Below are 12,039 nucleotides of genomic sequence, written 5' to 3' on the forward strand. Positions count from 1 at the left end.
TCGCTTTCGCACACGTCCCTCCAGGTAAACACAGCCCAGAAAAACAATCCATAAACAACTTTTTGCGTTCGAAAGTGGGTGCCAATTTGCGCTTCCCATCGCGGAAGGTGTAAAAAGTTTCGTAATGTCGCCCGAAAGTGCCCCGAAAGCAAAATAAACGGTTCGAACTTGTGGCCGGGGTCGGTGGCCGAGTATGCGGGCGGCAGGAAATTGAATTTACCGAACAAATCACACTTCCGGTTCGAGTTCGCTGTTTAACTTTCTCCGTTCCACGCCGGTCCCGTAGGTTCCGGAAATCGGGGGGAATTTTCCATATGCCTGTCATCGCATTATAACTCTCGCGTAGAACACACAAACCGTAAGCCCCCTGCTTTCGGCACTCGACATTTTAGGGGGACCTTCGTTGGCGGGAAGAAGAAAACAAACGCTCCGAAACGCTCACTGTCTCCACCGAAGGAAGTCACAGACCGGCGCTCCGATATCGATAAGAAATCGTCCAAAAGGAAACGGGCACTGTCGTCGGACAGGACGCAACGGAGGAGACGGTTGACAAAAGGGGTACAGGCAGGAAGAGTAGAAATGAAAATTGAATTCCTTTGCATCACCGGAAATGCTTCTGCTTTTTTCCCGAGTCCACCCCGGAGCCCGGAATGAGAAAGGCAAACCCGCAAGTCGGAGGTCGCCGTTTGCTGCCTTTGGTTTATCATTCGATCCTTTCAATTCGTTTGCTTCGTTTGTAGTTTGTACAATTCATTACCTTGCCCTTTCTTTTCTTGCCACTCCCGGCCGTTTTCTCCGTCGATTCCGTCGATTTTTTTTCCGTGGCCAGTTTGTGAGTTTGTATACCGTGAGTGTGAATATGGAAAAAGCTCACCGAGACCGGTGTGCCGGAAAGGAAACCAGGTGCCCGTCGTATGTATGAAACGTGTGCGAAGAAAGTAGAGCTTTTGGGTTTGGAAGGTATTTTTGGAGCTCCAACTACTGGGGCTGAATCAGGGTGTTCTCTTGGCCCACCGCTGCTGCTGCTGCTGGCGCATGCTAAACGATGATTTATTTATTTATTTTCAGTCCATCAGGTTTGCCCAGCCAGCGTTCCGGCGGCCAGCAAGGAATGCCTTGTAAGGAGGATAATGAAGTCGCAAATTGCGTTCCGAGAAGAGGGCCAGAAACGGGCTGGGGCCAGTGTCTCGTGGAATGCTCCACAGGGACGATTGCGTTTGAACACCCTCAAGCAATAAGTGAAACGCAAACAAACGGCCGAAGTAACTTCACCCAAGAAAGAGCGCAAAGGAAGTCAGCCAAACACAAATACCCAAACCAGTTCCGAGTAGCGAGCGTCGCAAACACACACACGGAAACCGAGCACCGACCGAGCGACCCGAGCGACCTCGCCGAAGAAAAGAACGCAAAGGACGTTCCGCAACAATGAGGAGAAACAATTTGCCGACGATTTTTCTTCTCGCAACCGAGCGCGACGTACTTCACCTTGGTTCGGTGGAAAATCGTGGCAAACGAAACCCAGACATAAACAAAAACGCAACACAACGACGCAGACGGGACGGGACGGGACCCTCCTCGAACGCCGGATCCGGAAAGCAATGGTGAAATACCACACAGTTAAAGATCACGTCGTCGGCCGACGGCCCTGTCATCGCGTACCCGCGCGCGTGTTTCCGTTTTTGGTCCTCGTGCCGGGGCCGCAATTCCTCGGGAGGGCTCGGACAACTGGAGTGCAACACGACACACCACTTTGGACGTTGTTTTTTGGGTCGCGTCCGTCTCGGCAGGCCAGCCAGCCACATTCGATACGCAAGAAAGCGTCGGGGCCCCAGGGACCGCCACGTGGTACGCGAAAGCGCCATCGCGCGCCAACAATACGCAATCATCGCGGATTTTGTTCCGTTCGACGCAAAACCCAGCCGCCGACCCACATGGGGAGTGGACTTTCGTGTTTCGGATATCGTGAGGTATTTTCTTTTCCGATAGTCATGCTTATTTATTTTCTCATGCTGATTAATGGCGTGGCAAGGTTGCCATGTCGAAGCGGCCATCGGAGAGCGTACAACGGATTAAAATTGTTAGCTAAGAAGTTTTTGTCGCCCCTGCCCTGCCTCGCCGACCACTAATCGACCGTCAAACGGCACTGGATACTTGCTGGCCTCCGCCGGGTTTGTACTTAAAGACGCCAAGCGTAACCCCGAATGTCGCATCGTTCGCTAGCCCCACCCGTGTGGCCAGAAAGGAAGCAAAACTTTCAACTTTTCAACCACGGGCTCCAACCGGTGGCCAACAAATCAGCTGGTTGTGGTGGACCAGAAAAAAGCTGCGGTTCCAAAACAGCCCGGTTCCTGCAAACTTGCAGCAACCGCAGCAAGAAGCAGCAGCAACCCATCGGCGGTGTCACGTGTTGGCCGTTCGTTTAATTGATGGTAGAGCGAGTCAGCGAAAATGGACAAACCAACGACCCGAGGCCGAAGTCTACTATCTAACGTCCGGAGCCCGAAGCCCGCCCAACCGAGAATCCCACCGGATCAGACTGATAAACGGGGCAGCAAGTTTCCGGTTCCGGTGGCCGCTTACTAATCCCGCCTTAGTGAAGCGCGAAAGAAACAGACGGCCCATAAGAAATGGGTCCCGAGATGAGTAATAAAAAGACAGCTTTACGGGGGGACAAAACCACGGGTGGCTTTCTTCGGGATGGAAAATTATTTTTAGCTCTTAAATCCTTCCCACGGACTTTGAGGCCCTCTGTTTGCAGATCCGAAAACGGTTCCGAATCAAACGGACGGTCGTCACAAGCGCGCGGACAGTGATATTTCAGCATCAATGTTTATTTGTTCGAAGGATCGACCCTCCGGCCCTTAAAGAATATCCTTTATGCTTTAAATGATGGAATGCTTGTCGCGCTGAGAGTACCTTTGTTATGTTTACTGGCCACCAGTTCAGTTCATTCCGTTCAGTAGGAGAAGGACTTCCAGTGAGAGATAGAGTTCCTCTCTCTCGCCCGCTCTCTCTACCTTTGAGTAGATTGGGAGAAATTAAGAGAAAGAGCGCACTCGTAAGAGAAAATACTTTCCCAAGGAGAGAAAGTAATCAAAGGAGGCGGCGGTTGCTTAAAAGGTGTGTTTCGATGCAACCGTCAACAGATGGCGCTAGAGTGCTCACATGCCTCAATGGCGGCCTATTTGAAGGATTTGTTGAACGTTCACAGATGCTCATTCGTGGCGTAACTTTCATTGTCACTTGTAAAACCGGGTGACAATTTGTTTGAAGAATTCATACATCCTGCGGTCACTTTCTTCGTTCCGACGATGCGGCAAATAAAATGGCGCGAATAACGACGCTCGCTGCTGCCTCGGGACTGCTGTGCTGTAGGTGGATCAATTTCACGCAACGTTACATTCCGTTTCACAGTTAATTTGACCGATTACACATTATCTCTCGTCCGCTTCGGGAATCCCCGAAGGTAGCATCGATCGATCTCGTCGAATTGATCTATTTCATGCCGCCAGGAAACTTGTTGAGTGTGATTCAAGGACTGCTGCGTTTAAAGTTTTTATCTCCTCAAACTTTAAAGAGTGTCTGCAACATTTACGACAGAAAAATGGACCACTTTGCCTCGGTACATGATGTTGAAAAATGGACGACCACCTTTACAATGCGGAACCGGAAGAGTGATAAGGCACATCGCTGCCGGATTTTCGCGGAGCGAAAATGGTTCACGATCACACTTAAAGTATGTTTATCATAACTCACCTCTCGTTGCGCACGCCAGGCATATTTTTCTCACGCTTTGCCGGCGCAAGAAATCTACCCTGGCGAGAAGTCCTCGAAAGAGAGAGAGCGAGAGTTGAGATTGGTTCAAATTTATAACTCAATTCGTTTTTTCTCATGACAGCGGCAAATGTATCATCTCCGGGCGTCTTCGGTCGTCCGTCTTGGTACGGGGGCAGCCATGTGTCGGGACCGGAGGCGCTCCCGTTAAACGGGCAATTGGTTACACGAAATGGTGCCCCAGCTAGCGTTTGCCAGGGTGACCGGCCAGGGGAAGGCCGATTTTGAATGTAATATTTTGCCAACCTACTGCTCGCCCACTTGCCGCCGGCATCGGGCCACATAAGCGGCGGCAATGGGTTGAAGAAAAACGACCGAATTTACCACACACACTCTGTACACATGTGCATGTACTGCATCATTTTCGCTCTGAGGTGGCCACGGAAGGAAAGAACCACCGGAAGCGCTTTAAGAAGATCACAATTTGGTTGCCTCCCCCAGGAGAGGCCAGCGGGGGCTAGAATGCGTCAGGCAAATGTAGGCAAATAAATTGAAACCGGGTGGGAATGTGAATTGCAACCGTTTCGATAAAATCCGTTCCGTTTTTTGTCCATGCCCATGTGCAGTCGGGTGGCGCAACCTTAAATGGTTGTTACGACCAGCTGTGCCGACCCCCCGGCAGCAGCGCGGTGCCGATGGAGAGGAAAGAAATAAACACTTTTTGCCAGCCGCTTTAGAATTGATTCGTGTGCGGAAAACTTTCAACGTCCTGGCGTCATACGAAGGGAAAAAGAAAACTCGAAACGAAGCTCGACAGGCCGCGACGTTACCGCAACAAATAGAGTCCGCATCGTGCCATCGAGGCCCTGCAACGCTCTGGATCCGGAAGTGTGCCGCGTGTGTGCCGTATGCAGTCAGCCGGTGGCGGCAGCGGTCAACGAAGGACAACCCAGACTTTTCCGGTGGGAAAAGGTGGTGAGAATGAAAGCTCAAGACGCACCAGCACGGCACGAGCACGGGACACGAAATTTCCGCCCCTGTCTGCCGCAGGAAGGCATTTTGTTTGAGCGGGAAATAAATAAAAGTTCTCATTTAAACTTTTTCCTCGGTGGAACAATCAGCACCGCATTCACGGAACGTACCGAGAGTGTTCCGTGTACCAAGATTTTCCCCCTTTCCGTCCGTGTGGAGATTAAATTCGAACTTTGTCTCGGGCGGGGGGGGAGCAGAAAGAAACACGCAAAGACCCTTCAAGTAGCTCCGGATGCCAATCGAGTTACGGTTCAAGTTCAAGCTGTCGGTCCGGTGAGAAGAACCATGTGGGAAGTGCATAACCCCAAAGGCAATCTATGGCCCCACCACAACACTGGGCTAAGACCTGTTGTTGTTGTTGACCGTCTGTTGCAACACCAGCAACAACTTTCTCAGACCGGTCGGTGGGGCAGATAGAACCGAATGACGTCCTTACGTCCCTATGCGTCCCAATTACAACTTGCCGGGTGCCACAAGATTTTGAAACACTCGAAGGAATTCAAAGTATTTGCTAATGTTATTTGACCTCGACAACGGCAACTTCGCCAAACTCATCTAACTTTCAAAGGCACTGCAGGTTTAGGGGCCAACGGTGATTACGCAGTGCCTGGGTTGGCTGTGCCGGAAGCAAACGCTAAATGGATGGAGATGTTCACCCAAAAGTTGAGTTCCGTAGGGACGCTTTGCGCGCGCCCGGTACAATCATTCATTATACGACCATTCAACAGTGCGGAATCAGCAAAGAATGGGGCCGTGGGTCCGTCCGGAAGGCAGGCAGGAAGGATGGAAAAATAATTGTAATTAATTTTCTCAAACGTGCGTTCGACGGTCGGATGCCACACCGTTGTTGGAGAACTTGCTTTTAATGAGCAAATTGCTTTAGAAAGCGCACAGGAAAACAATCAGCGAAAGAAAACTCTCGCTCTCTCGGGTTCCGTTTGCTCACGTTGGGCGTGCGCCGCTAGTAACGGTGTAGACATTGTCTTTCTCGGTTTTATTCAACTTTTGATGGAGTATGGGCGGACTCCGATGACCCGCTGCGGACACTCGGAGCGAGCCGGGCTGGGTGGTGAGATTTCTTTTACTAATTAAATGCCTAAGTCCTCCTATCACTGCACCAGCTGCACACCGATCGGTCTCGCTCCGGGCGCGATCCGACGCAGCTCGTTGGCGTCCTTCAGCTCTCGAATCTGCACTTGGTCACCGTCGGGTCCGAGGAGGGCTCGGATCGCTTTGCGAATTTCTTCGTTCAGCTTCTCGGGCGACGGATTGCCTTTCACTACCAGGACCTGCTGCTCGTAGTTGGGCGTATCTGCCGCAGCCGGGGACGCAGGAGGTGCTTGTTCAGCGCGAGCCGTTGGCGTGGAGCCACCAGACCGGGTTGTTGCCAAACCCCGCATCCTTCGTGGGCTGATCGGCACGGACGAGGAAGACGACGGCGCTACAGCAGCGCTTTCGTCCTGTTTGACACTTTCTTTGGTGGTTTCAGTGACCGCTGCGAACGCTACCAGAACGACAAGCAGCAACAGTCTGTGAGAGTGTGCCATGGTGAACCCGTAAACTTCAGGCTTCTCCGACAGGAATGGTAGACGATGGGGCGCGATGCGCTCGGGAGTACGATCGACCGACGACTAGTATCGTTTCGGTACGGATCGCTTCAGTTTTATAGAGTTCTGCCGTGCGACGGACAACCTGCGAAAACCGGCTTTCGACTGCTGGGCGGCATGGCTGGTTTACATAATCCGATTGATCACCGAATTTTAAGTCACGAGTCGCGAGCCAAGCGATGAAACCGAGAGTGAAGTATGGCCAATACACTAATCCTATTTTAGCAAACGCGAAGTGTGTTGAGGAAAGTAATGCGAAAATCAAGAAAACATATCTTCTTCAAAGAATTGCATCCCAGTCCCTTGGAGGTCTCTTTTTCATCTTCTTTTCCTGCAGCCAGCAACTGCTTGCAACCGGTTTTCTAATACAAAGCGGATCAAGAATCGGCGCGTATGCAAATTAGATATTGGCAGACAGTTCTTCTCGGACTCTCCGGAATATAGGGTTTAAATTCAACCATCTGAAAATAACTGGGCCTTAAAAAAATGGTATCAGCATGTGAGCTGTGATAGGTCACTGTGCTCTTTCAAGCGATCCGAATCGATTACGGTTGATAAGATAATATTTGTCCTGAGCTATCATCAGCTCGCCTTTCAACTGATCTTCTCGATTTTTTGTGGGCCAAATCCTATTTGCACCATATATGAGTACAACAAATAGACTCGTTGTTTGCATAATCAAACTCAAGCCATCTTCCAGATGGTTCCGCGCAGGTCGAACTTTATTGTGGAATAGGGGTGCGCGCAACGGTACCCCTTAAGCCTTCAGATAGCCCAGGGTGCGTAGGGCGGTCAGCAGCAGCGGATACGCTTCGTTGTGGCAGTCTCCCTGGAAATCGTCCGTATCGATGGTCCAAAACATGATGCCACCCAGCTTCTTGTCCATCGCGTACCGCACCTTCGTGGCGATCGTTTCGACGCCATCGAAAGTGATCCACTGATCGTCGCGGTACGCGTATTTGACGGCATTCTGTGCCAACAGCTTCACGACCCACTGACCGCCGCCCCCGTTCGGAGCGGTCCGGTTCGGTTTCAGTATTTCGCACAGCTCGTTGTAACCCAACGAGCCGGCAACGCGCGTGAACGGACCCGGCTGCCCGGGGCCGATCGCCGCGATACCCGGTGCCATCAGGCGCCCCGGAGCGACGGTGTACGTCTTGGCGTGGGTTGTTATGCCCAGCGTGAACTTTTCCATCGGACAGCCACTCTTTCTAACGTACGCGATGGTCGAGTCCTGCGAAAGGGACATCACATCAATAAACCAGACTGACTGCACCACTTGTGACACTTACGATCGTTTCACTCGCCGTTTCACCGTACAGTGGAGCATCCGGCATGGCCTTCTCGCTGCTGGCGTAGTCGTACGTCATCAGATTGATAAAGTCAAGATCCTCGCACAGTTTGGGCAGATCGTATCCGGACTGGAGAATTTCTTTCGATGCACTGATGGCCGCCGTTAGGAGCTTCTTGCGCGGGGCGTACCTCTTGCGCAGCGCTTGAACGAGAAGAACAAAATTTTCGCGATCCTCTGGGATGCCTCCGCGCTGCAATCATAAAGTTTGGATTAAAATCCGGCGGTGCGACACAGTTTTGGTAGACACTTTACCATAGTTGGATATTCCCAATCGAGATCGAGTCCGTCGAATCCATAGTGCACCAGATAACGCAGTGTTTGATCGGCAAAAGCCTCACGATCGGTCTCATGCTCGGCCATCTTTGGAAATGGTACAAAAGTTGAAGATCAACGGGAGCGCCTTTCGGGCCACGGCGAATTTTACCAGCGAGTACTTTTCGGATCCCTCGTTCCATCCTCCGATCGCGAGCAGCACTTTGAGACAGGGATTGTCCTCTTTCAATGCGACCACCCGTTGGTAGCCCTCTGGAGAAGGGGTCCACAGTTTAATCGACTACCTCGGGGGGGAGAAAGTGTCTCAAACTCACTGTTCACGTTGATGTCGTTGTAATAATCGAGCGAATCGAGTCCACCGCCGATGTTAAGACCCCCGAACGTGTACACCAAGTGCGTGCAGTGATCGGGCACGATGTAGCTGATGTTAAACGCACCGGATCCCTCGCGATAGTTGGACCAGCTGGCAAAGTAGCAAACAACACGATACGGTCCTACGGAGTGACCGAACGGGGTAAGTGATGCTCAAAACAACCCACCGATCACAAACTCCTTACTCTCCGGACAATGGAAGTTTCCACGGACTGTCGCCGCGAAACTTAACAGGAGCAGTACTCCGATATCTGAGACCAACTTTGAACGCATTTTGGCCGTGAATAAACTAAGGACCACATGCTGGGTCGATACTTATTTAACCCTGGAAGGGAGGAGATAAAACATTATCATTCACCTACCGTCATCTCGGTACACGATCTCGCGCCGGAGGCCGGAGTGATAAAATTCGATAACTCAATTAGGCCATTGATGGGCGCGTTTCGAAAACGTGAAAACCGGTAACCGCGCTGTCCCCGAAAAGCATTTCAGAGGTCTTTGACGCTGCATTTGCACGGGTCTATCGCGTCCAAATGAGTAACCTTGGAACAGATTCCCAGAAACGGACCACGGTTTGACATTTTACATTTCCGCAATACGGACCACCGAAAACGGGTGTACGGTGAAAAAAAAAACAAATGCGGTCCGAAACGCGGTCTGTAACTTCGGATCGAACTTGTTATCGGTGGGCTGCATCGTCTTCGATCGCGTGTGTGTTGCGGACAGGTTTGTCAAAATAAACACACGATATTGAAATCGTGCGCTACCGTCTCCGAATAAAAACATATTGGGTGTCAAAAATTCGTGATTTTCCTTCCATGAGCAACAGAAACGTATTATTGTGCGCGTTTTTGTTTTCAGAATCACGCAAAATACATTAATCGAAATGTTCGTGGTAAATTGAAAGACAACTTTTACTTAAAAATGCCTATTCCACAAAAAAGAAACTAAAATTCGAGCCCCAAAAATCAAAATGGGATTGAAGCAACTGCCATTAATTTCAATGTTTACTAGGATTTAAATCTCAGGCGACTCTAATCCTTTGACAATCGTCCCGTTTGGCAGCACTGTATAGTAATGTCAACCCAATGAGACGAACCGTCAAAGTGAGCGTATCATTCACTCTCTTTCCCTCTGGATTGTAGACCCCAACAGACGCACGGTTTTGCCCGTTGGAGGAACAGAGAGGCAGCTAGCGGCGAGGTCCCGCCTTCCGCCTTCCGCCTTCCACCTACCGCAACCGAAACATGAGCGCTGGTCACGAAAACAAACTGTCTGCTGTGCGTCGTAAACAAACTTCGCGGATCGCGTGAAGGCCGGCGCCCGTCATAATTCGTTGCCGCTCATCGACACGGCACAAAATTATCGCTCGGAATCAGTTTCGTGAAGTTGCCAGGTACCGGCCACGGTGGGCCCGGCAGGCTGGCAGGTGTTTTATTTATTTTCCTATTGATTCCGACACCAGCACGGGATTATGTAAGGACGATCCGCAGCACCACCAAAGGAGCCGGAACAACGATGGCATTGCGGCAAACCGTCGGCAGACTGGCTTCGGCAGCCACTGGGATCGGTGGTGTTCGCACAGCAGCAGCCACCACAGCGAGCGACATCGAGTTGGCCATGGCACGGATAATTCCGGGAATCTTCAAGCACACCCGCTGCCGGAACGGCCTCTACCCGCAGAGCGACGTGCGGCGCTATCCGGTGCCGGATGAGTCCGTCTTCTGGACGCAGACGTACTCCGACTACCAACCGCCGGTGTACGAGTCACCGATTTTGCAGGGCAAAGAGTGGGCCGATTTGGACGCTGGTAAGTGTGGTGCCCCAAGGTCAGCGCGAGAATGAGAGTGACACTTGCCCTTTTCTCCGTCCCCGTGCAGAGAATCCGGCGTTCGAACCGAAATGGAACCAGCTCGATGGGAAGGTCAACCGGGTGAGCTTCGTCGGCGAGTACGAAATACGAGACGACTGTCCGGTTAATCCGTTCGGTCGCACCGGCATCCGTGGCCGCGGCATACTGGGCCGCTGGGGACCGAACCATGCGGCCGATCCCGTCGTGACGCGCTGGAAGCGGGACGAAGCGGGCGCGCCGGTACTGCACCCGGACAGTGGCAAGCGCATTCTGGAGATGTGCGCCATCGAGCGACTGGACTGTGGCGAGTGGGCCATCCCGGGCGGTATGGTGGACCCGGGCGAGAAGGTGAGCGTCACGTTGCGGCGTGAATTTCTCGAGGAAACGATGGACAACGACGCCGGAGAGGAGGCCGGTGCGGTGGAGCAGTTCTTTGCGGCCGGCACCGAGATCTACAAGGGCTACGTGGACGATCCGCGGAACACGGACTGTGCGTGGATGGAAACGGTGGCGGTAAACTTCCACGACGAGACGGGCGCGGTCGTGGGCCGCTTTCCGCTTCACGCCGGCGACGATGCGGCCAAGGTGCGCTGGATGGACGTGAGCGAGGAGGTCAAACTGTACGCCAGCCATTCGAACATCGTGAAGCGAGTGGTCGATATGCTCGAGGCGCACTGGTAAGCCTGCGAATTCGGATGCCTTGCGGAAGGTTCGTGTTCAGGGGGTTGTTGTTGCGTGCCGTTGGCCACACAGAGTACGTAAATTGTTGTAAAAATAAAACCGTTGTTACTACCGAGCGCGCGGCCAGAGTTGCTGGTGATTAAAATAATCATAACATGTATTTGTTTCACCGATCGATCGATCGATCTGGAACTGCGTGTCTCTAGAACCATTCCCATCTAGTTTAGTGGCCAACGCGCGACTGGCGTTACACGTTTGCAGAAAGATCTTTTTTTGGGTCGATTTTTTATCATTAGTTTGGTTTTACGGGGATATTACTATGCACTTTCTCTATAGCTAATAATATTGTGGAGATTTCCAGTTTCCAGTTTGTTCGGTTTGCCCACCCGTGTCCGTTTGTGTTCCGTTTGTTCCGACAACCTTTTACGGATCACCCCCTTTAGCTCAGTCGCACAGATTTTCGTCACCCTTTTAAGTCTATTTTAAAGTTTCTGTTTTGTTGTTTAATTCTGTTGCAACAGTTTCATTTAACCGGTGGTGGATTCTTCAAAAGTATGGCCATTTATGGTGTTCAATTGTGTTACCTACCCCATTGCCTTTTTTGCCTACCTTCGAATGGTAATACACGATCATTACACGATGGGCGAGAAGTGATCCTCTATGGTTCCTTTTAATGTTCGCTAAAGCAAAATCAGCGCACTGGCTGAGCGGCGGCTGAGGGTTTCCTTTGTGAGCTAATGGGCTTAAATAATAGTTGAAAAATCATTGCTTTCACATTGCGTAACACTAACAAAACGGCACCGTTTATCACGTTTAACCACTTAGCTAAAAAGAACATACTCAAACCAATAGGAATAGGTAGAGTACAATTTGGTTTCGCGTTTCGTAAGGAATTTAATAACTTGCACAGATTCTGGCGCTGAGATTGCTTGTTAATGTTGCCTGTAACAGATCCTGTAACCGTCTTATTGCACACACTTTGCTCAGGCTCCACACAGACAAATGCACGCCGTAGTAGCGATAGTATGGCGTAAAAATGAGATTTGCAACTTTGCTTCGAGTTTTGAGGATTGATTGGTGCAGCTTGGAGTTCT

General features: G+C 51.2%; 2 protein-coding genes across 2 annotated transcripts; one reads left to right on the forward strand and one right to left on the reverse strand.

Moving 5' to 3' along the window:
- Positions 1 to 7,170: 7,170 nt before the first annotated feature.
- LOC128267147 (probable chitinase 2) lies at positions 7,171 to 8,685 on the reverse strand. Its single transcript, XM_053003936.1, has 6 exons — positions 8,598 to 8,685; positions 8,355 to 8,534; positions 8,192 to 8,292; positions 8,020 to 8,127; positions 7,706 to 7,957; positions 7,171 to 7,647 (listed from the first exon to the last, which is right to left on the reverse strand). The coding sequence occupies exons 1-6, from the start codon at positions 8,683 to 8,685 to the stop codon at positions 7,171 to 7,173; spliced, it is 1,206 nt and encodes a 401-aa protein (XP_052859896.1).
- A 1,245-nt stretch (positions 8,686 to 9,930) lies between these two features.
- On the forward strand, positions 9,931 to 11,017 carry LOC128267148 (ADP-ribose pyrophosphatase, mitochondrial). The gene is made up of 2 exons (XM_053003937.1): positions 9,931 to 10,222; positions 10,293 to 11,017. The coding sequence occupies exons 1-2, from the start codon at positions 9,931 to 9,933 to the stop codon at positions 10,943 to 10,945; spliced, it is 945 nt and encodes a 314-aa protein (XP_052859897.1). The 3' UTR covers positions 10,946 to 11,017.
- Positions 11,018 to 12,039: the final 1,022 nt, after the last annotated feature.

This window comes from Anopheles cruzii, chromosome 2, assembly GCF_943734635.1.
Source record: "Anopheles cruzii chromosome 2, idAnoCruzAS_RS32_06, whole genome shotgun sequence".
NCBI lineage: Eukaryota > Metazoa > Arthropoda > Insecta > Diptera > Culicidae > Anopheles > Anopheles cruzii.